Source organism: Populus trichocarpa, chromosome 5 (genome assembly GCF_000002775.5).
Source record: "Populus trichocarpa isolate Nisqually-1 chromosome 5, P.trichocarpa_v4.1, whole genome shotgun sequence".
Taxonomy (NCBI): domain Eukaryota; kingdom Viridiplantae; phylum Streptophyta; class Magnoliopsida; order Malpighiales; family Salicaceae; genus Populus; species Populus trichocarpa.
The window spans coordinates 20107707-20135455 of record NC_037289.2 but is presented as its reverse complement, the minus strand read 5'-3'; the positions used below and the strand labels follow the sequence as shown (position 1 = coordinate 20135455).

General features: G+C 31.8%; 3 protein-coding genes across 4 annotated transcripts; all 3 read right to left on the bottom strand.

The window, feature by feature from the left end:
• Positions 1-6459: 6459 nt before the first annotated feature.
• LOC18099627 (abscisic stress-ripening protein 3) lies at positions 6460-7589 on the bottom strand. The gene is made up of 2 exons (XM_024602314.2): positions 7349-7589; positions 6460-6858 (listed from the first exon to the last, which is right to left on the bottom strand). Exons 1-2 carry the CDS (start codon positions 7493-7495, stop codon positions 6658-6660), a joined length of 348 nt encoding a protein of 115 aa, XP_024458082.2. The 5' UTR covers positions 7496-7589; the 3' UTR covers positions 6460-6657.
• A 5567-nt stretch (positions 7590-13156) lies between these two features.
• Positions 13157-14295, bottom strand: LOC7469229 (abscisic stress-ripening protein 3). The gene is made up of 2 exons (XM_024602313.2): positions 14013-14295; positions 13157-13543 (listed from the first exon to the last, which is right to left on the bottom strand). Exons 1-2 carry the CDS (start codon positions 14202-14204, stop codon positions 13364-13366), a joined length of 372 nt encoding a protein of 123 aa, XP_024458081.1. The 5' UTR covers positions 14205-14295; the 3' UTR covers positions 13157-13363.
• Positions 14296-24420: 10125 nt separating this feature from the next.
• LOC18099626 (protein SET DOMAIN GROUP 41) lies at positions 24421-27231 on the bottom strand. Of its 2 annotated transcripts, none has more exons than XM_024602311.2 (2): positions 26134-27231; positions 24421-25999 (listed from the first exon to the last, which is right to left on the bottom strand). In XM_024602311.2, exon 2 carries the CDS (start codon positions 25478-25480, stop codon positions 24500-24502), a length of 981 nt encoding a protein of 326 aa, XP_024458079.2. In that variant the 5' UTR covers positions 25481-25999; positions 26134-27231; the 3' UTR covers positions 24421-24499. The 2 variants fall into 2 exon arrangements, with proteins under 2 accessions (XP_024458079.2, XP_024458080.2); XM_024602312.2 differs by having other exon boundaries at positions 24421-25994.
• Positions 27232-27749: the final 518 nt, after the last annotated feature.

Here is a 27749-nt window from a genome sequence, read left to right as displayed (position 1 = left end):
AAAATATTAAAAAATATTAATTTAAAACAAATAAAAAAATTTTAATTTTTTTTAAAAATATTTTTAAAACATAAAAACCAACCAAAAGATAATAGACTTAAATACCCTTTTCCCTTCGCCCTGGGTGCTAAAATTCTCTTGGAGTGACCAAATGACTGTTATAACCATTATTTTGTCTCTATAATCATTAGCCAATTAGACTGTATGCTGTAATTCTTCATACACACGTACAAATCATTTCATGCTGCTTTTAGAAAGCATTATCAGCCCTCTTTTCTGTCGGTGGACAATTATGTAAAAGAGCAATGCAAGCCTCCAAAGCCGCTTTGTGAAAGAAAAATAAGTTTCCAAAGTAACGGTCGTTTATGTGGTTTGAATTTTTTTTTTTTTAAGAATTCAAATTTTATTTTAATATTTTTAAATTATTTTAATATACTAATGTTAAAAATAAAATTTTAAAAATAAAAAATATTATTTTAATATATTTCTAAAAAATATAAATTCTCAAAAGTAATTAATACTACAAAACCAAACGGGTTCAAATTATTTATTTAGCTAATAACATTTTTCTTTTGCCTATTTTCACCAGCCAAAATCACTTACGCGAAAGTTTCTCCATGTAGTTTTATATATACGGCAGACATCCATCTCTCCTGCTAGCAGCGCCACCAATATTCAAGCTTCGTTCATTTCTCGGAGGGCGGGCTATTCACTCCGGCGATAAGCATCAGATGTTAATAAAACGTGAATGATTAGCAGACTGGCCTTCGCTCATCCCCTAATCATGAGCTGAGCGAAAATTAATATACCCTTTATCATCATCATATATGGTGCTAGCTAAGCACCTGGAACCTGCCACGTGTAAACCATAAAGACCAAATCAACCGTGGCCCCCGTCCCACTTTCGATGGAGTACTTATTATGCGTTTTTTTGGAAAGCTGGCTGGGTTTTTGTTTTTTTTAAATTTATTTTTGATAAAATTATAAAAAAAGTAATTTAATTTTTTTTTTAAAATTCTCAAATACGGAAAAACTAAAAAACACTACTCGTAAGCAGAACTGGAGACTGAAAACTCTATATAGCTTGATTTACGAGTTAATCTAACGGCAAAAATGAAGCCACGTGTCATAATCGGAGACATGAAGATGCATTGCACTTGAATCCAAAAGCAAAGTGGATTCGGGAAAGCAATGTGCAGTTCTTTTCTTTAATATCACACATGATCTTTGAGAGAAAAATGACCCTTTTTTTTTTTAAATATTAGCACTGTTGCCATGGGGAGTTGTGATCTGGCCGGGAAAGCAACGTGTAGTTCTTTTCTTTTGTGTGTACAAATGGCGGGAGGACGCAGCGGGTAAATTCGCCAAAATTTTGATATTTTATTGAATTGTTGGTGGGTGGATCCAGTTTAATTTGTCTTGAGAAAATTACAGTTCTGAGTAATCTATTCATCCATGGATAAATATTACTGCTAACCTTTTCAAACTCATTCTGTTGTGATTTAATTCGTTTGGAATTGCATTTTAAATTGCAAAAACTATTTTTTAAAAATAAAAATATATTATTTTAACTTATCTAAAAAAAAACTTTGAGCCAGCGATGTTGTTCTGGCCATCCACAGCTAAAAGCAAAAGGGAGTAGCAGCTTTCCGCTAGTAATTGGGCTTTTTGATGCTAATATTGATTGAGATTTCAGGAACAAAAATTATATAATCCTACATGGGACAACAAGGTCAAGTAGTAAATGGGCCAGCAATAACCCTGAAGCTGATCAAACTGGCTGGTCAAATTAGGCCCATGATAGGCCGCCATTGTACCAATCTGCTATAGAACTCTTGATGACGATTCCCTTTCAATTTGTCACAAACATCATACTATTTCATATTTGTATTCAAAAGTTGGAAAATCACTTAATTATGCTCGGATGTTTCATGAAGTTCACCTGAGAAGATCCTTATAGTGTCTCGGAAATCGCATTACACTTGCTGGGGTTCTTTGACGCAGCACCGGGAAAATCATCCTCGTCTTCTTTAATGGAGAGACTCACCTAGGTCGTGGATGTTGTCGAGCAATTCGCACCATCACCATGATTGTCACGCTAGGACCGCGGAGGAAGGCGACATTCTTGAAGGTTCTTGTGTTAAATCCGAGGATTCTCCTCCTTCACCACCACCCTTGAAGCATAACAAGATTATTGTAAAGAAAGTATAGTTGGTATTAGACTATCAATTTCTATTTGCATTTTCACATGAGAGGAATGTTGGGATTATTTGCAGTTGTTTAGTTAAATTTTTATATTAATACAGTATATATCTTGCATAGAAGTTTAGATATATTTAATATATTCACATTCAAATTTTTAAGATACAACACAAGTAAATTATCTAAGTTTAAATCTTAAATTTATAACTAAATTAATTCAATTTCCTATCATGCACATAAACACATACGATAAGTATAGTATTATACTTGATAGCATAAAGTATAAATGTGATTTATTTATTAAGGAAATTCAGACAAAGATGTATAAGCAATATTAAATTGCACATCACTTAATGCAAATGGTATTTATCTCAAAATTTCAATAACTTCACTTTAAAAATTGCACTTCTTTCCGAAGTCTATAAGCTAAAAAAACTAACTCAATTTTCTCTTTACAACCTCATGATACTATTGCTATAGACTAATATATTAGCCCGCGCTCTGTAGCAGGTCAATATCAATTTTTTTTTTAAATGTTAAAAAAATATTAAAAGCATATATAATATTTTAAGCGTCTTGAGTCTGACAGCCATGTCAGATCCAAAAGCCGTGGGCCTATCAGCCATGCCTATTTATTTATTTTTTATCATTTTATAAAAAAATATTTAAACAACCATTGAAGTATCCTAAACAGAAATTCAAGTTCAGAAATTATTTATAAACAACAAATCATTACAAAAATATAATCTAACATTTTAAATCTAAAAATTCAAATCATATCTTCCTATTAAAAGAGTTTATTTTTATGTTTATAAATTTATTATTGCTTCAATAGAAATTCCATCTTCTTCCTTTTTTCTCTTTTTTTATGAATTTTGATTTTTTTATACTTTTTTTTACTCAAACTCATTGGAAAAAAAATGTTTATTTAATGGGTGGTTGTTTGTGATTTTTCACCGACGACAACATTATTTTATATTTTTTTAACAGTACTGGACTATATGTGTTTAATTTCATTATACAATTTATGTAGTTTTTTTTTTTTACTTTTTATCATGTTTGTCTGAACCCTTTATGTGGATTTATGTTGCAAATGAGGTTTTTTTAAAGATAAAGACTCTTAGGTCTATCATGGCTAAAAGACCCAAGGCGTTTGGGTCTGGCATGGTTTCAGACCTAAGATGGTTAGACCTGATGTGTTTGCCAGATCCAAGGTGCTTGGTCCTATCGTTGTTACCAGATCCAAGTCGGTTAGGCCTGTCTTGGTTTCCAGACCCGACTATCTTGAGTCTGGGGTGGTTTTATTGAAAAGAAAGGAAATATTATTTTAATAAAAAAATAACAAAAACACTTGATAATCTAATGATCCAGGGTTTGACGACTATGATAAAAGATTGTCACCCCAATAAAGCTACTTTGTAAGAATAAGTTCTCAAATAGGATTATAATAAAAAAAAAAAGGTGCCTGACACACGTTTGCTTGGGTCTGGCAAATGTGACCGATCCATTTTTTACTTGGGCTTGGCAACATACTTGGCCCACGTTACTTGAGTCTGACAATCATGTCTGATCCATGTTTTTTTGCAATGGGTAGCATGATTTTCCAGAAGGAGAGAGAGTAGAGAGGGAGGGAGGGAAAACCCCCCGCCTAAAGCTCCTCAGTGAGCCTCCTCGACATACGCGCCTTGTCATTGCGCCTGGGGTGGTGAGGGACATCAAAAGACACCTCGTAATGAGGCTCTCGGTTCTGTTCTGGGGCCGCACGCACCACCCGAAAGGCGTGGGCGACGCCCACCCGCTGGCGTGTGCCTAGCACGCATAACCATTTCTGAATATAAATAATAATTTGCATTCTATTGGAAAGATAATGCTACCCCCAATTGCATGCTTAACAAGTTTCTTTGACAAATACAATTTCATCGTTACACTGCTTCAATCCATAATGATTTATGTTTGGGTGAACAATAAAAGGGTGAATAGTAAAATCAAGAGGAGTTTTAGTTTTCTTGGTAATATAAAAAATAACTAGAATAAAAAAGACAAAAAAGACATGAATCAAGAAAAAGCAAAAAGAATTGATCGATACTTTACTTTTGGACTGCTCCTAGCCCTTATTTATATAGAAAACTAGGGTTGCTAGAATTAATTCTAAATTAAGACAATATATAGAAAACGACATGGTTGCACCTTCGCATAATCTTGTTAACTATACTGACCAAGATCTCCCAAATTTCTCGTTTCTTCCTGCAATAAATCAAAACCCATCTTCTTATTACTACCACTGCTACTCTACATCAGGGCCATCTTCTCATCCTTATCCTTACTATACTGACACCGATTATCAATATCCTAGCAAGGCACAGTACGGCGTTACGTATGCTCACAACCATAACCTCTTGGTCTCTACAGTACTGACCAAGCCAAGCCCTATCATGGCAGTCTCTGAGGAAATGCAAGCCCAAGATGAGCCCAAAAAGGACATGCAACAGTTGGTGACTGCAAGGGTTAGCACAGGAAGTAAAAAGAGAGGAGAGTGTAGCAGATATGTTGGTTCTTTTAATGGGAGAGAAGGGAGGTATAGAGGGCACGAAAAAAAACATGCCAAGAAGGAATATTTGAGAGCCAAGTCTAGTGGAAGTAGTAGACTTTTTTCCTTTTATTTATCATAAGAGAAATTTGTATCTTTAATTACAAATAAACAAACAAAATTAACTTTAACTTTGGTCTTGTATTACTTGATGTTGTTTGTAAGCTATAGATTAAATAAAGGATCACAATTGTTTAAATTATATATATCATGCAAAAGTATCTAAAAAAGGCAAACTTGCAAACTTATGTATAAAAATTTAGCATGTATTCTAGCCATATAAACAAATATTATGTGTAAATTAAAAACCTAGCATGATACTATCATACACAAATAAACTAAAACTAGAGAAACTAAAACCAAAAAAATCATGGTACTTACTTATTGATAAAACTCAAAAGAACAAAAGGTAACAAGAAGTTTTTGTCAATTATAAATTCTATATCCTTAAAGTTGTATTTCTCCTTTCTTTGTACAAAGGAATGATATTGACAAGTCTTTTATGATTGCAACAACTATAAGTTTAAAGTATGTATTTACTTTAAAAGTTAACAAAGCAAGATAATCTATACTTAAAAGCTCTTTACAATGATAAGAACAAAATCTCTATAAAGGAAGATAATGAAGGTAAAACATAAGAGAGGAAGATTAGATATGTTCAGACTTTTTACTTATAGGCTAAATATTCATAAATGGACCGGTAAAAAATATTTTTTTTATGGGTCAAAGAATTATTTTATAATAAACTCAAATTCAAAATAGATTAGAAAAAAACAAACCCAAACCAAAGTCTAAGACCCAGGACTCGAGGCTCGAGACTCCGAGCGAGAGCTAAGTGCGCGCGAGTTGGTTAAACTAAAACTACTTTGCTTTAAGACTCATTTATGACCCTTCAACTTCCCACTATATGAGTTATATGAAAATCTCATTTATTTTCTTTGTGGGATAAAGAGTTTTGAGTTTCATACAACATGTCAATCTAGAGTTTTTTTAGATCAATTTCTTAATTATTCACAATTTATTTTAATCATGTTAATGTTCCGTGTTAAAAAAAATTTGTGATCAAATATGCCTATTAATTATGATTTATAAAACAAATTCCAACATTTAAACTTGAAAGTACTACTAAGGAAGAAAACATAGATAAGATAAGCAATATAATATAAGCATTTGATTTGTTTGTTATCATAAAATGAAACCTACTTAATTGGATGAGGTGACAATCTAGTATTTGTGGTTTTAAATAGTATTTATTTACTATTTTGTAATAAAAAAGATAGAGATAGTGAAGACAAGAATAACATATTTTTATGAATCTTTTTATTTTTATTTTAAAACAATCTAGATTTTATTCCAAAACTATCCCTAAGATGTATTTATTTTATACTTTTATCTTTGTTTGCTAAACACTTTTATTTCCGTTTTATATTTGTCTCTTTAGTTTTAAAATAATAATTAAACACAATCCTCCAATTAGAATAATTGAATGACTTATTATGCTCGAACATATTGGCGAGTGATCACAAGGCACGGCCGAAAACCTCCCAGTCCTGTCTTCAGGGAAATCTGAAGACACCAGGGAAGACACCTAAATTATTTAGACTATAATAGCGGTCAAAAATAAAATGATTACTTCATAAGAAAAACTTAAAAATGACTAAATATTAATATCACACAAATATCTCAGATATTATTATAAACAAGAATTAATATATATTGCGTACAAAAGCAAAAGAGCCAGATAGCAACGGATCGGCAGGGATACAAAAATCTCGTGCATACAGGTATTATTTAGGAGGGGTGATGTATAACTATAGTGCTTAGTGACGTAACCAAGATTAAGGCCTGCAACACACAAGATTAATTAATTAATTAAAACAATTAGAAGTGGTGGTGCCGTGGTGCTTCTTTCTATTAGCCTCTTCTTCCTCTTTCTTGGTTGCTTTCTTCTCATGATGCTCATGGAATACCAATCCACAGGTTCCAACTGCAGCTGCCGCGGCAATCTCCTCCTTTATCTTGTGCCCGTGTGTATGCTCTGGGTCTTTCTTTGACTTGTGCTTCTCATTCTAAATTATTAAAGCAACAAATAAATATGGAATAAAAAAAAACTATTCCTTGCTGGCTTGCTGATTTCTTGAACTTTCATTAAAGAAAAAAAAAACAGAGAAAAAATAATTGTTTTATAAAAACAAGGATTCATATATATATATATATATAGGCTTGGTATCTTTTTATAAGAAATAATTGATTAAAGATCGTGAATTTGTTTGTAGCTCTTGCATTGAAATATTTAACATGAGAGAATCCCACATCAATTACACACACAACACTTCTATACACAAATATCCACCAACTTACCCTTTTTTGTAAAATAAAAATAAAAACATATAACAATAACCATTCTAAAAAAAAACAATGATTGAAAACAGGTGTTTTTTTATAAAGATTGATTACTACATGAAATAAAAGAATACCTTAAAAAAATATTAACCAGAATATATATATAGTAACAGACAGAATTTAAATTAGCGAGTGACAACTGACAAAACATTGTACCATGGCAAAAGCACCAGCGGCAGCAGCTCCAAGCTTACCAACGTGCCCAAGATTCTTGTGATGCTTCTTTTCTTTTCTGTAATCAACTGGTTTCTCCTCGCTCTTGTGGTGGTGGAAGACGCCTTGGTGCTGCTTCTCTTCAGTCATGCTCACAGAAGGTATTAGAACAAGAATGAGGCAAGAGCGTGTTGGGAAGGTTTTTAATGTATGGTGTGTTGTGGTATACTGGTATAGCTTGAATTTGTGGGGCTATTTATAGGTGCATGATGGCAAACAGTGACTCGTTCTAATCTCCTCTATAAATTATATCTTGGTTACAAGTAAATAAATGCTAGATGGATGATTAGGATATCTGGGATCACGGATTATTTAATTATCTATATATTACTTTTATAATGAAGTTCTTTGCACGTATCATCATGGAGGAAATTAGATATGGTTGCTTTTAACATTAATTAAACCCTAGAATACACTGTGTCATCTCCTTCGAACCAACCGTAAATAAGAAATTCTATATTTAAATAATTCTTTTGATTTATTGTGCAAATTCTTGGATATTGCTCGAAACATTGCTCTTCTTTTATAAGACAAAATTTTGATATTTTATAGAATTGTTGGTGGGTGGATCCAATTTAATTTGTCTTGAGAAAATTACAGTTTTAAGTGATATTCATTCATGGATATATATTACGGCTAACTTTTTCGAACTCATTTTGTTGTGATTTTGAGTTGTTTGGAATTGTGTTTTAAATTATAATTTTTTATATATATTTTAAAATTATTTGAACATATTAATATTAAAAATAACACTTTAAAAAAAAAAACTAACTATTTCGGATTGCAACCAATAAGAAGCCAGCGATGCCAACGACAGCTAAAAGCAAAAGGGAGTTGCAGCTTTCCTCTAGTAATTGGGCTTTTCGATGTTAATATTGATTGAGATTCAGCAATATTGTATCCGCAATAACCCTGAAGCTGATCAAACTGCTATAGAACTCTTGATGACGATTCCCTTCCAATTTGTCACAAACATCATACTATTTCATATTTGTATTCAAAAGTTGAAAATTACTTAATTATGCTCGGCTGTTTCATGAAGTTCACCTGAGAAGATCCTTATAGTGTCTCGGAAATCGCATTACACTTGTTGGGGTTCTTTGACCCAGCACCGGGAAAATTATCCTCTTCCTCTTTAATGGAGAGACTAACCTAGGTCGTGGATGTTGTCGAGCAATTCGCACCATCAATCGACAATGCTGGCCTGCCATGATTGTCACGCTAGGACCGCGGAGGAAGGCGACATTCTTGAAGGTTCTTGTGTTAAATCCGAGGATTCTCCTCCTTCACCACCACCCTTGAAGCATAACAAGATTATTGTAAAGAAAGTCTAGTTCGAATTTGGCGGTGGCCATTGAATAATGTTAACAAACAGAGAGTGTTCTCATGTTTTGGCTCCAATGAGTTATGTCTTGGTTATTAAAATTCGCCAGCTACATTTCTGTTGTTCGATAATGTAAGACCAAGCCATGAGAGGGTTACAAAAATCATGACTCCCAACAAAGATATTAGACTATCAATTGCTATTTGCATTTTCACATGAGAGGAATGTTGGGATTATTTACAGTTGTTTAATTAAATATTTTTATATTAACATCAATTCCAATATTCGGAACCACCAAAATATATTTCTGACTTAACTATCACAAACAAAATAAATTTATAGTATGATCGTGAAAACCAGGTCGAACCCAAGAGAAATTTCATTTAATCTTCTTACAGTATACCAAAATGAGAAAGAACGGGGGATTTGAATGAAAAATTCAAGAAATAATAATTCTGAAAATAATAAATTGATATGTCGTTAAATTAGTTTAAGAGTCCAAACATTCATTCCTAGAAATTTGTTGATCATCGAAGTAAAATAAATATTCTTTCACGTCAAGCAAATAAATTCGATATCCCTTAAAGCTGAGGGAAATCGATGAGATTACGAGTACATTAATTAGGAAAAGCTCTGTAATCAATTTCTTGCCATCAAACGAATGTAATATTGAAAGCAATTTTCATTCACTCGGCAGTAGTCTTAGGAATAAAATCTATGCATTTATTCTAAACAAACGTTCAAAAGCTTGACAATTTTAGTTTATTTTTCCCTAATAAATCAATATGATAGTTTCAGCAATCAAATTAATCTTTAAGCTAGAAAGCATACATGCTATCTCAAAACAATTCAATAAGCTTGAATAACAATCAATAGCATAATTCTGAACAAGAAAAAATAAATACTTGAATATGAAAGAATTACACTAATAACGTTACTTCTCACAACGTGCTAATGGAGATGGTGTGTATTCTTTTTTAACCGAATTCAGGAGTTTAGTTCACGGTTGCTGAAATATTGTCAAAAGCAGAGAAGAAATGAATGTTTTTCGAACCCTGTTTCAGCTGTGTTTTGCTCTCTCTTTATCCTCCCCTTTTGCTTCCGAAATCTTCAGGATTCTTAGGCTAATTAGGAGTCTTCACGATGCTAAATTCTTTCCTTCTTTATCTAGTCCTTAAGATTGGATAAATTTCTCAGAATTTGTGTTGAAAACTGATTCTGCTGCTGTCACAATTCTGTAGCAATACCACCTCTGTTGCAATTTAGACTTTGATTCTGACTTGGTTTCTTGCAATATCCGACCATCTCAGCTATATTCTTTCATTCGTGAAATGCTAAAGGATTGATTTGAACCTTTATTGGGTTGTAAGGCCCACTGTTTTTATGTCAGACTCTCAGTCATATTGGGATGCTCAACATTGTTAGTTTCCGAATTAGATCAGGAGATCCATTTTGACCAACCAGATTGCGTCTGGATTTTGTCCTTCAAAATAATTTTATTTGACTTTGAGTCCTCCATGAAAGTTGTAGTCATGTGTGTGTGCATGAATTTGGGTTTTTGAATTGCCTGATTTTGATATCATAAGCTTAAGATATTCCTGTTTGAATATCTAGTATGAAAGCAAATAATCCTGCTGCGAGAAAGATTCTGACCCGAGTTTGCGGTTCTGATTCGAGGTCCGAATAAGATCAGTTTTTTGCCTAAAATACCTTCTTGGAAACCTTGACATGTGTACTTCAACTTAGATTAAGCTCACCTTCTCATTTTAGAACTCTAACTTGGCAAACAATCTGTCACAAGAAGCTAGGTACAAAATATAAAATGCAGCATTTCTTATCTTTTAACGATTAATTCACGAAGTCTTTTCTGCATGCCAAACTCATAAAAATAACTTCCAATCAACTCAAATAAGTTCAAAATACATTAAAAAGCATAGTGTAAAAGGAAAAAAAATATGTATATTTTGCACTTATCACTTTTTTTCCCTTTCTTTTATATATGGTGTTCCGGCCAGCCCTATACCTCTTCCAACACTTTAATTTTTTAGTCTCCCACCTCACATTTACTCTTCTCTCACTCAAGCATTCAAGAAAGGTAACATGCAAGGAGTGTTTTGGTGGAAATTTAGAAAGAGAAGGGGCTGCTAAGGCTGTTCTAGCCAGATTATAGGGAGAGAAAAAGTCACCTTTTTATTCTCTCAATGTATTTATACTTCCTCATAAATGATGATAGGTCATGTTTGAATGTTGTATTTTCTTATCCTAGTGTCTTTTAAGTTGTTCATTGACCGGTTCCCTCATGTTTTCTCCCAGGTATTTACCGGTTGAACTTTTGTTTTACGGGGTTTTACATGTTTGAACCTATTTTACATGAATTGATAACACTGAGTGTATGTGGAACCCTAGATGAAGAGGATTTGATGAAGGTGTGTTCAGTTAGGAATGTTATGTTGAAAAACATGTTTCTAGATATAGGAAAAAGGACAGGTAATGGATTTGTGATAAGAACTAAGATAGAGATTTGCCTCTCACCATACATGAGTGGTTCAACCAAGGTAGGGAAATAGGGGGATATATTATTTTTTTAAGTCACAACTAGATTAGGGATAAAAATGTGAAGTTAGGATGATTAGTTTTGGGTAATACTTGATTTTGGAAGGAAATTGGAAAGAATCACTTAGCTTTCTAATAGTGGTTCATTCGGCCATAACATGAAGAAATAGGGAATTGAACTTTGAATTTTGTTTGTGTGGAAATCTATTACTAATGATGTGTGAAAGAAGTGTAATGCATATAGCATGTGTGAACTTGTTGGGATTTAATTAAGCAAATATATTCTCAAGGAAAGAGGGATGTAATTATTTAAATAAAGAATGAGTTTAATTAATTGATTTCAGTAAAATTATGTGTTTAATAAAGCTCTAAGATGTATTAGATGAGAATGATTATTGTGAATAATGTAGAAAGGTGTGGATATACTTAAATGTTCATCAAATTAATAAACTAAAATCTTGCAAACTTATATATAAAAATTTAGCATGTATTCTAGCCATATAAACAAATATTATGTGTAAATTAAAAACCTAGCATGATACTATCATATACATATACACTAAAACTAGAGAAACTAAAACCAGAAAAATTATAGTACTTACTTGTTGATGAAACTCAAAAGAACAAAAGGTAACAAGAAGTTTTTGTCAATTATAAATCCTTTCTTTGTACAAAGGAATGATATTAACAAGCCTTTATGATTGCAACAAGTATACGTTTAAAGTATATACTTATTTTAAAAGTTAACGAACCAAGGGAATCTATACTTAAAATCTCTTTACAATGACAAGAACAAAAACACTAGAAAAAAAAAAAAGGTAAAACATAAGGGAGGAAAATTAAAATATGTTCAGAATTTTTATTTATTGGTTGAATATTCATAAATGGACCAGTAAAAAATATTTTTTTTATAGGCCAAAGAATTATTTTATAATAAACTGAAATCGAAGTCCATAATAGGTTAAAAAAAACAAACTCAAACCAAAGCCCAGGACCCAGGACTCGAGCCTTGAGACTCCGAGCCAGAGCCAAGTGTGCATGAGTGGGTTAAACCAATACTACTTTGCTTTAAGATTCATTTATAACCCTTCAACTTCCAACTATATAAGTTATAGAAAAATCTTATTTCTTTTCTATGTGGAAGAAAGAGTTTTGAGTTTCACAAAATATGTCAATCTAGAGTTATTTTAGATTAATTTTTTAATTACTCAATTTATTTTAATCAAGTTAATGTTCCGTGTTAAAGAATTTTTGTTGGAGAATAATTTCTAATAAAGATTTAACCATGAAAGTGAGTATACCGCACTTTAAGTTTAGGATCAAATGTGCCAATTAACCCATGATTTATAAAACAAATTCCAACATTTAAACTTGGAAGTACTACTAAGGAAGAAAACATAGATAAGATAAGCAATATAATATAAGCATTTAAACCTTAATTGGATGAGGTGACAATCTAGTATTTGTGCTTTTAAATAATATTTGATTACTATTTTGTAATAAAAAAACAGAGATAGTTATTGATAAGAATAACATATTTTTATGTACCTCTTTTTTTATTTTAAAAAAAATCTAGATTTTATTCCAAAATTATTCCTTTAATGTATTTATTTTATATTTTTATCTTTGTTTGCAAAACATTTTTATTTCCGTTTTATATTTGTCTCTTTAATTTTAAAATAATAATTAAACACAATCCTCCAATTAGAATAATTGAATGACTTATTATGCTCGAACATATTGGCGAGTAATCACATGGCACGGCCGAAAACCTCCCAGTCCTGTCTTCGGGAAAATCTAAAGACACCAGGACAGAAATAAAATGATTACTTCATAAGAAAAGATTAAAAATTAAAAATGACAAAATACTAATATCACCTAACCATCTCAGATATTTTTATAAACAAGAATTAATATTGCGTACAAAAGCGAAAGAGCCAGATAGCACCGGTTCGGCAGGGATACAAAAATCTCGTGCATACAGGTATTATTTAGGAGGGGTGATTTATAACTATAGTGATTAGTGACGTAACCAAGATTAAGGCCTGTAACACACAAGATTAATTAATTATTTAAAACAATTAGAAGTGGTGGTGCTTCTTTCCATTAGCCTCTTCTTCCTCTTTCTTGGTTGCTTTCTTCTCATGATGCTCATGGAATACAAGTCCACAGGTTCCAACTGCAGCTGCCGCGGCAATCTCCTCCTTTATCTTGTGCCTGTGTGGATGCTCTGGGTCTTTCTTTGTCTTGTGCTTCTCATTCTAAATTATTAAAGCAACAAATAAATATGGAATAAAAAAAAAACTATTCCTTGCTGGCTTGCTGATTTCTTGAACTTTCATTAAAGAAAAAAAAAACAGAGAGAAAAAATAATTGTTTTATGGAAAATAATTTGTCTCTGGTTATAAAAAATAATTGATTAAAGATCGTGAATTTGTTTGTAGCTCTTGCATTGAAATATTTAACATGAGAGAATCCCACATCAATTATACACACACACACTTCTATACGCAAATATCCACCAACTTACCCTTTTTTGTAAAATATATAAAAATAAAAACATATAACAATAACCATTCTAAAAAAAAACAATGATTGAAAACAGGTGTTTTTTAAAAAGATTGATTATTACATGAAATAAAAGAATACCTTAAAAAAAATATTAACCAGAATATATATAGTAACACACAGAATTTAAATTAGCGAGTGACAACTGACAAAACATTGTACCATGGCAAAAGCACCAGCGCCAGCAGTTCCAAGCTCAGCAACGTGCTCAAGATTCTTGTGATGCTTCTTTTCTTTTCTGTAATCAACATCTGAAACAGGAGGAGGTGGAGCATCATAACCTGTGGCAGTCTCTGGTTTCTCCTCGCTCTTGTGGTGGTGGAAGACGCCTTGGTGCTGCTTCTCTTCGGCCATGCTCACAGAAGGTATTAGAACAAGAATGAGGCAAGAGCGTGTTGGGAAGGTTTTTAATGTATGGTGTGTTGTGGTATGGCTTGAATTTGTGGGGCTATTTATAGGTGCGTGATGGCAAAGAGTGGCTCGTTCTAATCTCCTCTATAATCTTGGTGAAACGTAAATAAATGTTAGATGGATGATTAGGATACCTAGGATCACGGATTATTTAATTATCTATTACTTTTCATGAAATTCTTTGCATTTGTACGTGCATAATCACAATCGTTACTATACTCTCAAACATTTTATTATATTCTCAAATATCTCTGAAAAGTCAGTTGTCCGCCTTGAGTTGAAAGCATGATCGTAAATCATAAGTCATCTGGGATTAATTAGGCTTCATTAGATTACCTTCTTCAGTCGAGGGCAATGGAAAGGGGAAAGTGCAAAAAGTTTTCTTCTGTTGCCCTTCCATCTGATATTTTACTCCTCGTCCCCAGAAAGTGTAAGAGCTTCAGCGTGATGTAGAAATAAAATGCCATTAATTTCATGAAAGAGATTGATGCACTACCGACTCTTCTGGTTTTCCTATTGGCCAGAGACAGTAGCGTGCAAGATTAATAAATAGGGTTTAATTTCTTCTTTCTCTTAACATATACTAACTCATGATGTGTTTGCAGATAAAAAATTGCTGCAATTGCATCTAGAAATCAAGAGATCTTATTATAATAACTTGTATAAGCCTACCGCCTCTACAGCATATCATCTGGCCGGCGATTTAAAGGGATCCAGCAGTGTCATTAACACATATACTAAACCGCATGGGGGAATCACTGTTCCCTCACACACATTTCAGTCATCCACAGTAATTCTTCCCCACTTTTTTTTTTTCCTTTTTTTTTCAAATTTTTTTTTTCAACTTTCCTAATTTTTTTTCATTTATTTTTTCTTTTATTTTTTCCAAAATTATTTTTGTTGATTTTACTTTTTAAATATTGACCTGGTTAAAATTTTTGCTTTGTAATTTTTTTCTTGAAAATACTGTGGATTACTGCGATGTTTTTCCACATAATTTTTCTATTTTATTTTTTTATTTTAAAAAATTATATTTTTTGATTTTTTTTAATATGAAGCTGATTGAGAATTTAGTTTTGTAATTTTTTTTTAAAACATTATTTATTGCTACAGTGTTTCTCTGCATGATTTTTTTATGATTTTCTCTAAAATTATCTTTTTTTATTTTATTTTTTAATATTGAGCTGGTTAAAAATTACAGTTACAATATGTGAGGAAAACACTTTAACTTTCCTCGAAAATTACTGTTGGTTGCTACAGTGTTTTTTCCCACATGGTTTTTTTCTGTTTTCGTTATGTTTTTCCCTAAAATTATCTTTGTCAATTTTATTTTTTAAATATTAAGCTGGTTAAGAATTGTAATTACAAGTAAATACAAGTTTTTCCTCAAAAAACACTATGGATTGATACAGTTTTTCCTCACATAGTTTTTTTCCAGTTTCTTTTGTGTTTTCTTTTTTTGTAATATTTTTTTCCAAAATCATTTTCGTCGATTTTATTTTTTAAAATATTGAGTTGGTTAAAATTTAACTTTGTAATAAAGCTTAATCATGTGGGGAAAGTATTGTAGCTTTGCTTATAAAACATTGTGGATTGCTACAGTGTTCCTCCGCATAGTTTTTTTTGTTATAATTTTTTTCAAATTATCTTTTTCAATTTTATTTTTTTGATATTGAGTTGTTTGTGAATTACAATTACAAGTCATTACAAATTAGGCTAAATCATGTGGGGAAGCACTGTAGCTTTCATCACAAAACACTGTGAATTGCTACAGTGTTTCCAACATGATTTTTTCCCTTTTTTTTGGTGTTTGTTTTTTTTTCTAAAATTATCTATGTTGATTTTTTTTTAATATTGAGCCGATTAAGAATTTAGCTTTGTTATTTTTTTTTTCTTTAAAACACTGTGAATTGTTGTAGTGTTTTTCCATGTGATTTTTTATGATTTTTTCCAAAATTATCTTTGTCGATTTTTTTTTTTAATATTGAGTTGGTTAAGAATTATAATTACAATAAAGCTAAATCATATGAGAAAAGCGTTGTAGTTTTTCTCACAAAACACTGTGGATTGCTATAATATTTCTCTAAATAGTTTTTTAGTTTATTTTATTGGGAAAAACGCTATAATTTTCCTCACAAAACATTGTCAATTACTGCAACATCTTTTCTCATGGGTTTTTTTCCTTCCAAAATTATCTTTGTTGGTTTTTTTTTTAATATTAAGTTGGTAGAGAATTTAGCTTTGTATTTTTTTTTTGCTTTTTATTAACTGAAAAGCAAAATCATGTGGCGAAATCACTGTATCTTTCCTCACAAAACACTGTAGATTGCTACAAATCATTTTATTCAGTCTCTAAGTTTTTGATCACCAGCACAACTTCTTTTTCCGTCATGAAATATTTGCTCCATCATACTTTTAATTTCTATTACTTATTTAGCGCTGGTTCACAATTATAACACTATCAAGTGCATTTGTTTTATAAGCCCGCGGCAGGGCGCGGGCAAGTCATCTCGTTATTATTTATATCTCGTTTAATACTGGGATAAAGTTTATTTTTTAAAATATTTTTTATTTAAAAATATATTAAAATAATTTTTTTTATTTTTAATATCAGAATATTAAAAAATAATAATTATAAAACACTATTTATGCCACATTTCCAAACAGCATACAAGTTTCTATCCATGAAGGAAGCTTTTTTCTCAACTTAGATTCTTTTTTATGGATAAAAAAAATGACATTGTTTAAACTATGGCCCGATCTTAAATTAAAAATTACTGGTATTCACAATTCTTCCTTTTTTTCATTCAAAGATTTATACAATTCAGAATTTTACTGGTATTTTGTGCAATTTCTTGGATATTGCTCGAAACATTGCTCTTCTTTTATAAGACAACATCACTATATACGAAGAGCAGGCAGTATAATTCAGAATTTTACAACAATGGTCAGTATTCACGACAACAAACAACATATTTGGTGACGGAAACATGCATTTGCCACGATAGGTCTTCGTTAAATTTTGTGCTCAGCTGAAATTCCAATATGAGGCATTAAGGACAATCAAAATTCATTCTCAAAAAAATACAATTCAGAAATCAAAAGGCAGAGATTACACTAAACCTATCAATATAGTTGATTTCCATTAATTAGCTTGGCTGATCACTAAAGAAATTAGACCTGGTATAAATTAATCACCTAAAATCAAGTATATGGAAGGATTAAATGCATTAATAAAATCCAACTCTTATTTTTAAAAAAATATTAAATGAACCTGATTCATATATACCCAATTCATATATACCCATATTTATAGATATTCTTTATACAAGTAAACCTTTTTTTTTTTTTTTGCAGATAATATTGTTACCTGTTTACTTTTTTATATATATAAAAAAAGAGACGGATGCACGCGCCAAACCTTTTTTCGTGCTTTTCTTTTTTTTTTTCTTTTCTTTTCTTTGGTTTTATTTTACACTCTTAAAACATTTATCAAATTCATTAACTTTTCAATTTTAACACGATACTTAGATATTATTATAATTTTTTATTTGAATTTTAATAATGTTTTCTTAATTATTATGTATCTGATATTAATATCAATAATAAATTGTTCATGAAAATTCAATTCAAGTGTTTTTTATTCTTTAAATAGATTTTTAACATGATTTTATTATATTTACGATGTTTAATTTTATCTTTCAATCACATATAAAATATCAACATGCTATTTTGATATTTTTTAAAATTGCTTTAACAATCATATTTTTTTTAACAGAACAATGATTCTAGTTAAAAACATTATATTTGTTAAGAGAAATAAGAGATACATTAAAAAAAAAATTATCTGGATTGAAAAAAATCAAATCAACTGTATTTTTGGTTTAATAACAGTATACAATTTTTTCTAAGATTTGATTTTTTTTTTCCATTTAAGAAAAAATTATTCCTCTACATTGTGCACGGGCATACGAATTAGTTTAAAAAAAAACCTTAAAAACCATTAGTGTTTTATTGTGACTTTAGACACGTTGCACCATTCATTGCACCATTCATTGTAACATTGTAATGATGTTTCTACACTTCTTATCAAAACTGACAAAACTTTCGATTGGGGTAAAATAATATTTTAAAAGGGATGCATTAGGTAAATTAATGGGGTTTAAATTAGTTCACATATATTTTTTTTATAATTTTATTATTGGCACTTCAACTTTGTGCTTTTTTCACGCGAATTAGTCAAATTAACATAAGTTATTTTTGTTTAGTTTTCAATATTTTTTTATTTAAATTTTTTTTTATTGCTAGGTTTTTTTTAGAATAATTTTTTTATCTCAATTTTGTATCATGAATGATTAATTAGTAAAATTAGCTTGAGTTGTTAACAAAGTTTTTATTTTATTTTATTATTTGATATTAAATTATTAAATTTTTTGTTCTGTTGGTTGAACTCAATCTTATATTTTTGTCTTGTATTAATTAAGTTAATCTAATTGACTTTTGTTATAATCATCTTAAAAATAATCTGAATTGACTCTTGTTATCCTCATCTTAAAAATTTAACCCAATGCGCAAGCGAGCCAACTATCTAATGTTATCTATGCTATGTGAAGATGCCTTATCAATTAGAATATATGATATTTTTTTAGGTCTTGAATCTCGACGCATGATGGGATCGTTGCCACGAGGATGTAATCGAACAGCTGCTTCTGTTTTTTTTTTTTAAATTATTTCCCTTCAATCTTTCAAACCTCACGCAAGCTTTAAAGAGACAGAAGGAGAAGAAAGAAGAGGCTGTTTTGTATATCTTGACCAAGTTTTGGCTCGTGTCGGCAAAGGTATTATTAAAACAATTAAACCATCTGGGGTCGGTTTCACTGTTCCTCCTCCCCAGTTTACAGCTTTATTTATTTATTTATTTATTCATATCCCCATTTCCGTTCACGAACAAAATCAAACCTCAGAACCCCACCAGAAAACATCTAAATTTCGTTTCAAATCCAGCTGATTTTCAACTTCAAACACCAACACCACAAAAAACCCGTCTTTGATCACCAAAATAGTACAAAATGTAAAAGACAAAGTGAAGAAGAATAAAAAAAAACAGATTACCATGCTTTCATTGAGACTAACTTCATTACTTCCAGCCATGAAACTAACACTTCTTCTTCTTCAAGACAATATCCAAAATGCAAAATCTAAAAACTCAATTTAGATCTTTTTAAGACCGACCCAATTGAAATCTCACTTCACACAGTGAAACCAAACGCAAAAGATTCAATCTTTTTACGTCTAATTACCATAACTTTCATTCACCATCGAAGCTTATAAAAGGCCATAAAATATCAAATGGGTATCCTTTAAATTTTGCAAAATTCACAATTTTGAGGCGGGGGGGACCGATGGTAGCAATAAATGGTAAATCTCAGGCAGGGGGAAGTAGAAATGGGTTTGAGGAGGTGGAGGATAAGGACTGGGGCGCAAGGTTTGTGCACATGAGTGGTAAAGTGCACATTGGGTGTTAAGCAGGACTTGAGAGACGACAAAAGTAAGCGACCGGAAGGGATTTTTTTGAAAAAATAATGCAGTGAAAAACGGTAACATTTCAAATATGTGATTATACTAGAAGCATTATACACAGAAAAAACTGCAAACTGCAAAACCAAATTCCTGACAAGTTAAACGCTTAAGGAAGAAATTAGGAAAAGAAAAAAAACCAATCACACAAAAAAGATTTAAAATAAAAAAAAATCAAAATTAAAATCAAAATAGAAAATAAATTAGAAGAAAACTAGAAATTTTTTATTGAAGTGAGAAATTAAAAAGAAAAGTAACTTGGACAAAAGGATAAAAAAATCAAAAGAATAAGGATCAGATTGATAAAAATAATATATCATAAATTTAGATTAAATGATGAGATTGAAAACCAATGAAACTTTTACAAAAGAACTAATAAAAAAAATCAAAAGAATAAAAATCAAATTGAAAAAAGTAACATGTGACAAAATAGGATTAAAAGATGAAGTTAAAAACAAATAAAAATTTTACAAAAGAATTAAGAATAAAAATCATAAATCAAAAGAATAAGAACTAAAGTTGAAATATCAATAACAAAGATAATCAATCTTCGAGGGAGGAAAGAAAAAAGCTCCACCAGCGATAAATCATCTCGCCACCGTCGACATGCGCAACATTAATAGAAAGAGAACACGACAATGCATCCAATGACAAGGCGGAAGGATTTTTTGGCCACTGGAAGGCATCACACGCATTGCCTAAAATGCGTGTGCGCCGACATTTTTTTTCTATTTAAATAATATAAAATTATTGTAAAGGGATCAAATTGCCCTAAATGAACTTGGTAATAATAAAAAAACCAGAGTGAAAAGATAAAAAAAATCATTGGATGCTTGATTAAAGTTTTTTTATTTAAAAAGTAAACTTGTCATTTTAATGCATTTAAGAAAATAAAAAGAAATAAATACCCCTGTGTGTTAGTTTTAAAAATTTTGATTTAGAAGGTAATGAGATTATTATTCTATGCTTTAGAGAGACACACACACACACACATATATATATATATATATATATATATATATATATATATATATATATATATATATCGTTGATGAATCTTTTAATAACTACTTGACCATATAAAAATGTCAAAATACCTGTAAAATCAAAACATTTGATTATTTTTAAAAGAATAAAATCATCATTACATTATAATAGTGAATAGTAAAATGTGTATTTTGACCCGGGTGAATGTGACTTATGTTTTAGTTGTTTTGTTATTCAATGGATATTATAATGAATCAAGAAAATAATATTGACAATTTATTTGTCATTATATTAAGAACTTATTTTTACTCAAAGTTAAAAAAAAAAAAACCTACCTGGTAGAGCTTCATTTATATTCTTAATTAAAGAAAAGGCAGGGATTAGAAAAATATTTACTCTGGTGTATTTTTTTTTATATATAATAGTTTTACTCTGGTGTACTTTACTCATAATCGTAATTAGATACTGAATCTCCTTCATTTCAGTCTAAAAAAACTCCTCCATTAGTGGAAGAGAAGTATCGTTTTGTTAAGAAACTTATCCTTGAAAATTGCTCTGGTGTCCTTTACTCATAATCGTAATTCAATGAATGTTTGTTTTTATGATTTAAATTATTTTTTGTTTAGAAAAAATATTAAATCAATATTTTCTAGATGTTTTTTAATTATTCTATGTATTAATATTAAAAATTAAGACAAAAAATTAATTTCTACATATTTTAAATTAAAAATTATTTTTTTAAAAAAACATTGCATTATATTACCGAACACGTACTCAATCAAATAGCAATAACAAGTGCAATTGTAGCCAAGGAATGAACGTCATAAAACGATAAGATTGCCTTTATGGAAGTTGGATTTCATTTAAACATTTGTTTTCTGTGGGGCGCCCCACTTTATCCGTCTTTTTATTTCCCCTAAAAGGTAAGCAAAACCGACGAAGTAACCCGGGATATAGTTTACTCTAAATTTGTTTTCTATAAACTATCAGTTTAAATCTTACAAACTTTAAGATTACAAGAGGTTTATATGATCGTTAATTTAAAAACTTGTAGAATTAATCAAGATATATGCAAGCTGTTTCACCTACATTAATAATAATTAAAAAAAACGAGGAAGTAACAACCACTTTTAGATATAAATGAAACTAAACAAGGGTCAATGAAATCCAAGATGCTGCTGTGATCAGTACCGATTTTCCCAGGCAACGAGCAAGACACGTGTTGAGCCAGATGTACAGGCTCGGGAAAGAGATTGTGTAGTATGGATTAAGTTAGCGGGCTCTCGGAAACATACAGAGTATATGGTGGGGCCACATTTGTAATGGACCATTAGATGATAATGAGAGGTCAACATCCAAAAATATAGCAAAGAAAAACATTAACATCTGATGACGATGGATGATGATGTTGAGGTCGGGATAGTTACACACACACAGACACACACCATTAATGTTAATGATGTGTAAAACTGTGCGCCGCAGGTTAATCCAGGACTGGCTGACCTGAAATCTCCATCGGATTTCAAATAGACAAAACATAGGTTTGCAATTGGATAGTCAAACTCGGATGACTTGGTTGATTCAGTGTAATCTAGAAAAGTTTTAATATTTTTTTTACATTTATTTTAGTAAATTTAAAAAATATAAAATTAGTTATAAATACTTAACCTTACATATTTTTTGCATATTTTTTTTATAATCTAAATACACATAAAATATTTCTTTAATTTTTCAAGGTAAAATAATTATATAGTATTTTCTAACTTCTTGATAAGAAATAACTATATTTCTAGTCCATATTTGTATGCAATGTTTTTTAATTTTTTTTTATGTAAAATATTAAATTGTTTTTTTAATATTTTTAAATTGTTCCGTATCAACTAGTATAACTTGAGATCTGATATCTTAGTTGGGTCAACCCCGGATGGGTTTTAGAGTAGCTATGTTTAAAACATCCAGTGTCTCTTTTCTTGTACTAACACCTGATTCTCTTTTCTTGTACTGACACCTGATCTTAATGCCATGTTTTCTGTCCTTATTTGAAATAAAATTAAAATCTATTATTCAGTTGACCAACTTTTCGCTGCAGGGGTTTTAGTGAAAGAACAAGTATCGATTGGGCAGTGTCATACTTGTCCGGGAAATTTTTTTGGTAATGTGCAGTAAGATATTTTATTAATTATTTTTTAAAATTTATTAAAAAAATAAAATTTATAATTTATCAAAAAAAAATCTCTATCTTTTTACCTTATTGTAGCTTTATATTTTTTTTTAAAAAAAAAGAGACTTTATGGAATAACTAATAATAAAATGTTAATGGCTACTGAAAATCATATAATTACTCTAGACTGGCCTATATTTATGGTGTTATTTCATAAAATTTGACGGCCGTTTTTCAATTAAATGGAAGAAATAAAATATACAAATGTAAGTAACTCAATTGCTATATTAGTTATTATTGACGAAATTATAGGTATTCCTGCATATTCACATGCATTTCACTGTAGTTTGGATTATTCTTTTTTTTTAATTTTAAAAAAATATTAAGAGTATGAAGATTTTTTGGTAGTATTATTAAATCCAATTAAGCGGTTCAATATTAAAATTTATCAACTCGGTTTGTTGCTTAACTCGAGTTTCAAATTAAACTACATAAAAACTGATTCAAAGTGAATTATTCAATTTAATGAGTCAAAAGACAACTTGGATGACCGGTAAAAACATGACATAGTTTTTTTAAAAAAATATTAAGACAATAATTTTTTTTATATTGAGATGATGTCAAATTAGATCGACCTTGATCACCCTACGACTTGAGTTATATACTTCAATAATTTAATAACTTTGTTGTTTTTATAAATATTTTTGGTTTAATTTTATGATAATATTAGATGCTTTCAAAATCAAATATCAAGCCTAAAAACAATATTTATTTGAGATCGTGATAACCCTATAGAAAGTAGAAAAAAATAAACCATGGATTCTATTTCTCAACCAATTCAATATTGAATAAGAGTGAAATAAAAAAAAATAGAAAAATTAATGGACCATAAACTAAAAAACAAATCAGGTTTTATGGGTAAACCCATTAAACCTGTGAATTGGGTAACTCGGGTCAACACGTCAAACCTGCAAATCAGGTAATGGACTCCATTGGGATTAATAACTTATTTTTTTTAAACTATTGTTTATTTAACTATATGATAACAAAAATAGACAATCGCAAAATCAAGCGTCAAACCATTACTAGGACCTTTTTTTTTAGACTATGATAAACTCATAAAAAGCAAAACAAAATTAATTATGAAACTCGATTCTCAATCAGTCCAATATCAAAGGATGAAATTAAAAAAAATTATAAAAAAGGAAAAACAAAGAAGTTAAACTCGTCATACCCGATAACAAGCCATGAACTTTCTAAAATTTAATAATATGTTTTTTTTTCCGAAACTATTTTTTTTAACTGCATGATAAAAAAAAAAACAATCACGTAATCAAGTTCAATTAGAAAAAAAAGTGCCTCACTTAACCTGCAAACTGGGACAGCCAGGGTTACCTCGCCAAACTCACAAATCAGATCATTGACTCCACAAAGTTTATTAACCTAGTTTTTTAAATAATTTTTTATTTAATTTTTAAAAAAATTAACAATACCGCAATACTAATATATTTTTCTAATAACAACCATGATAATTTAGAGCACTCCGAATGTGACTACTCCAATGAGAATGAGGACCATAACATATGCCAGCTAAAAATCCTCCATAGAGCAAGCAATGAACACCAAGCTGAAAAGTATTTATTCTCCATTGGTCGGTGTACCCCAGAGCCTCAATTCCAGAAACACTTTTGTTGGTCCAACAATTGAAATCCACATCGTTATGGGTTAATTCAGCATCAAAATCCCAAATGTCCAAGGATTTCCCAAGCCAACTGAAATCTGTGGGATCTTTAAACATTTTCAAGTAGCGGTCGCCTTGAATCAGAAAACCCCAAACTTCTTGCAACAAACTACCAATGCAATCAAGAAACCTGCTCGACACGCTGTCAAAACCTGCCTTTCGGATGTGATCTTGACCAAATGATAAATTTACTTCAAAGCTTTCAAGCAATGAGCACTTGGAGCATTTGTGCTTAGCTAGAGGAGAAAGATTCAAGACAGGAAACCCACATTTTCCAAGAGAATCCCATGCTGAGCTTTTAGCAAGAGCTAATAAGGACTCCCCTGCACTTGTCCAGAAGTTTGCAACAGATACAAGCAATGAAGATTCAAAACAAAACAGATGGTAAGTTGCAGTTGCAAGCAACAATGAGTATGCTGCACTGATTCTGGACATGCTCAAAGCTTCCCATGGAAGTCCACCCACCTCAGAATGCAGAGAAAATAAGTCACTTGCTCGTATTTTATAAGCAGAAGCCAGAACGGTATATGTGTTCAGAGCAAGATGGTGCAGGGCATGCAACCTGAAGTTCAACTGTGATTTTCCTTCTCTGACCTCTAACTGCTCATCAAGGAGGCCAGTGATCAGCATGTTCTCAAACTTCTTGCAGCAAGATTCAGGATCACCAACAGCAAGATACTCGGCTGTAACTTCATCTACATAATCTGTCTGCACCACTGCTGTTTGACCCAGAAAAACCATGCTGGGCTGCATATATTGAGGGGGGCTGTGCAGGGGTGGGCAGCAGGTAGACTGGAGGATAGCGAGCTGCGATGAATAAATTCATGAGTAGACAGGTGACTATGAAGCTCAGAGTACGACAGAGGATTAACTTTGGTTGACAGACTCGTAACCAAATCACAAAATTCACCGCGAAGTCCCCGAAACACATATAAGTTGAAATCGGTGAGAGAAATAAGTCTGCTAGCCGCAACCAATTCATCAAATTAACCTTTTGCGCATTGCAAGTTGAGAGAGACAGTATCATCACCTTGTCGAAGATCCTGAAGAGAGCCATGCAATTGCATGATCCGAGAGTTGGATGGGGAGGCAAGAGCAAGTTCAAGGGTGCTCCAAACACTGGCAGAGGTTGGACAATCAACCACGAGATGAAGAACTTCAACCGAAAGAGAGGACAACAGAGCACTAAGGATAAGCTGGTCTTGCTGTTTCCAAGCCAAGAACGCTTGGCAGGGTTCAGAATTGAAGGTAGTAGAGACAGCAGAAGCTGTACTGGATAAATCGTGCGAAGAGGGGCATGGAATGGAGCCATCAACAAACAAGAAAACTCATTAACCAATCAGATACGACTTCATTTGCATACGCCAAAAAAAATAATTGTTGTTGGTAAGTTTGAGATTAATAACCTGCTAGGTGTTGGAGAGGGGAATAAGAACTGTTGTTGCAGCAGATGGAGCCATGGCTGTGTTGGTTGTTGTGGTGAGTCCAGGGACTGGGGAGGAAGAATTTGGAGAAGAGGGGCTGACATTAATGCCAGTAGCAGTACTAACCATAGTTTTAAAACCCAACCCGGTCATCGACCCGGTCAAGTGATCGGGTCACGGGTCAGATGGGTTGACCCGGGTCAACCCAAAAAAAAATTGAAAAACCATACAGTTTCTCTAACCAATAAGCTTAATAAGTTAATACCATCATTTTCCTGCAGTTTCTTTGTTGTCATTATCGATTGCCATTGTCGTTCACTGATGAAGAAAAAGTTATGGCAACTGTGATCAAATATATTCAGAGAGAGGTGGAAAGGGCATTTCATTTGTTGCTTATGTGCTCATGGCAAGGAGCCTATGGTGAATCACGTGCAGTTGTACTTGCTTGGTTGGCAGAGCTCATGGGGTGGACCAGAAGTTGGGACCCTCTTGCTGAAACCAGGCTCTCGTGATTGTGATGGAGGATAAAACCTGAGAAGCGGAAGCTTTTGAGCCCTTGATTAGTTGCCCATTTTGACCCCCTGTTCTCCATCTACGTGCTTCCATGATCAAATTTCTCTATTCTAATTCTCCCAAGTGGAATATTATTGTTATTATTTATTACATTAGGTGATGACCAGCCACTGAGATGCAACTAATTCGTCGAATTGGGGCCGCTGGTTGGAGCAGATCAATGACTTTGTTTCAATAATTATCACTCGGACCAAGAATAAAGAAAACAGAGAGTGAAAGAAGGAGATTCAAACCTTTTTCACAGAGAAAAAACAATGATCAAGAGTCAAGACGTCTTCTACTCCTCTGCTCCTCAGCTTTTGTTTCGTTAATTCAAATTGATTTCGTCTTTCATTAATTAGGTTTTCATCTGTCCTCAATTCTGCTTCGTTGTTCTCCAGCGTTTTGGCCTTTTAAAAGGCCAAAACAACGTCGTTTAATGGCTGCTAATATATAAAAAAAATAGACCGGGTGGACCGGGTCCCGGGTCGACCCGCCGGGTTGACTGGGTTCCACCTGGCCAACTTCCAAGCGGGTTTTTACCTCCACCCGAACTGGTCCCAGGCCCGGGTCGGCTGGGTCCCGGGTCAACCCGCTTGGCCGATCCGGGTTTTAAAAATGTGGTACTAACTGTATGATCCATGACGATAACAGATGGATATCCTGTGAAGCCTTTGACAGAGAGGAGAAGGCACAACAATGCAGCCTTGATGGATACCGTCTTTGACAGAGAGGAGAAAGGCACAACAATACAGCAAACAAAGTTTGATAGCAGAGAAATAACGAATCTGCAGCAAAAGAAAGGAAGAGCAAAAGATGCAGCAGAATGGCGTATGCAGCAGAATAGTTTCTGCAATAGAGAACAGAGGAGCAGGGATGGCGGTAGGAAGAAAAAAATCTGCAGCAAAAAATAAAAGAATTGATTTAAAATAGAGAGGCTCTGATACCAAGTTAAAGCAGGTATTTGTAATAATTTGGTGAATGCCTTAGTAGGGCAGCTCCTCTACTATTTATATAAGTAGGGCATTGTACATATGTTATGGTGT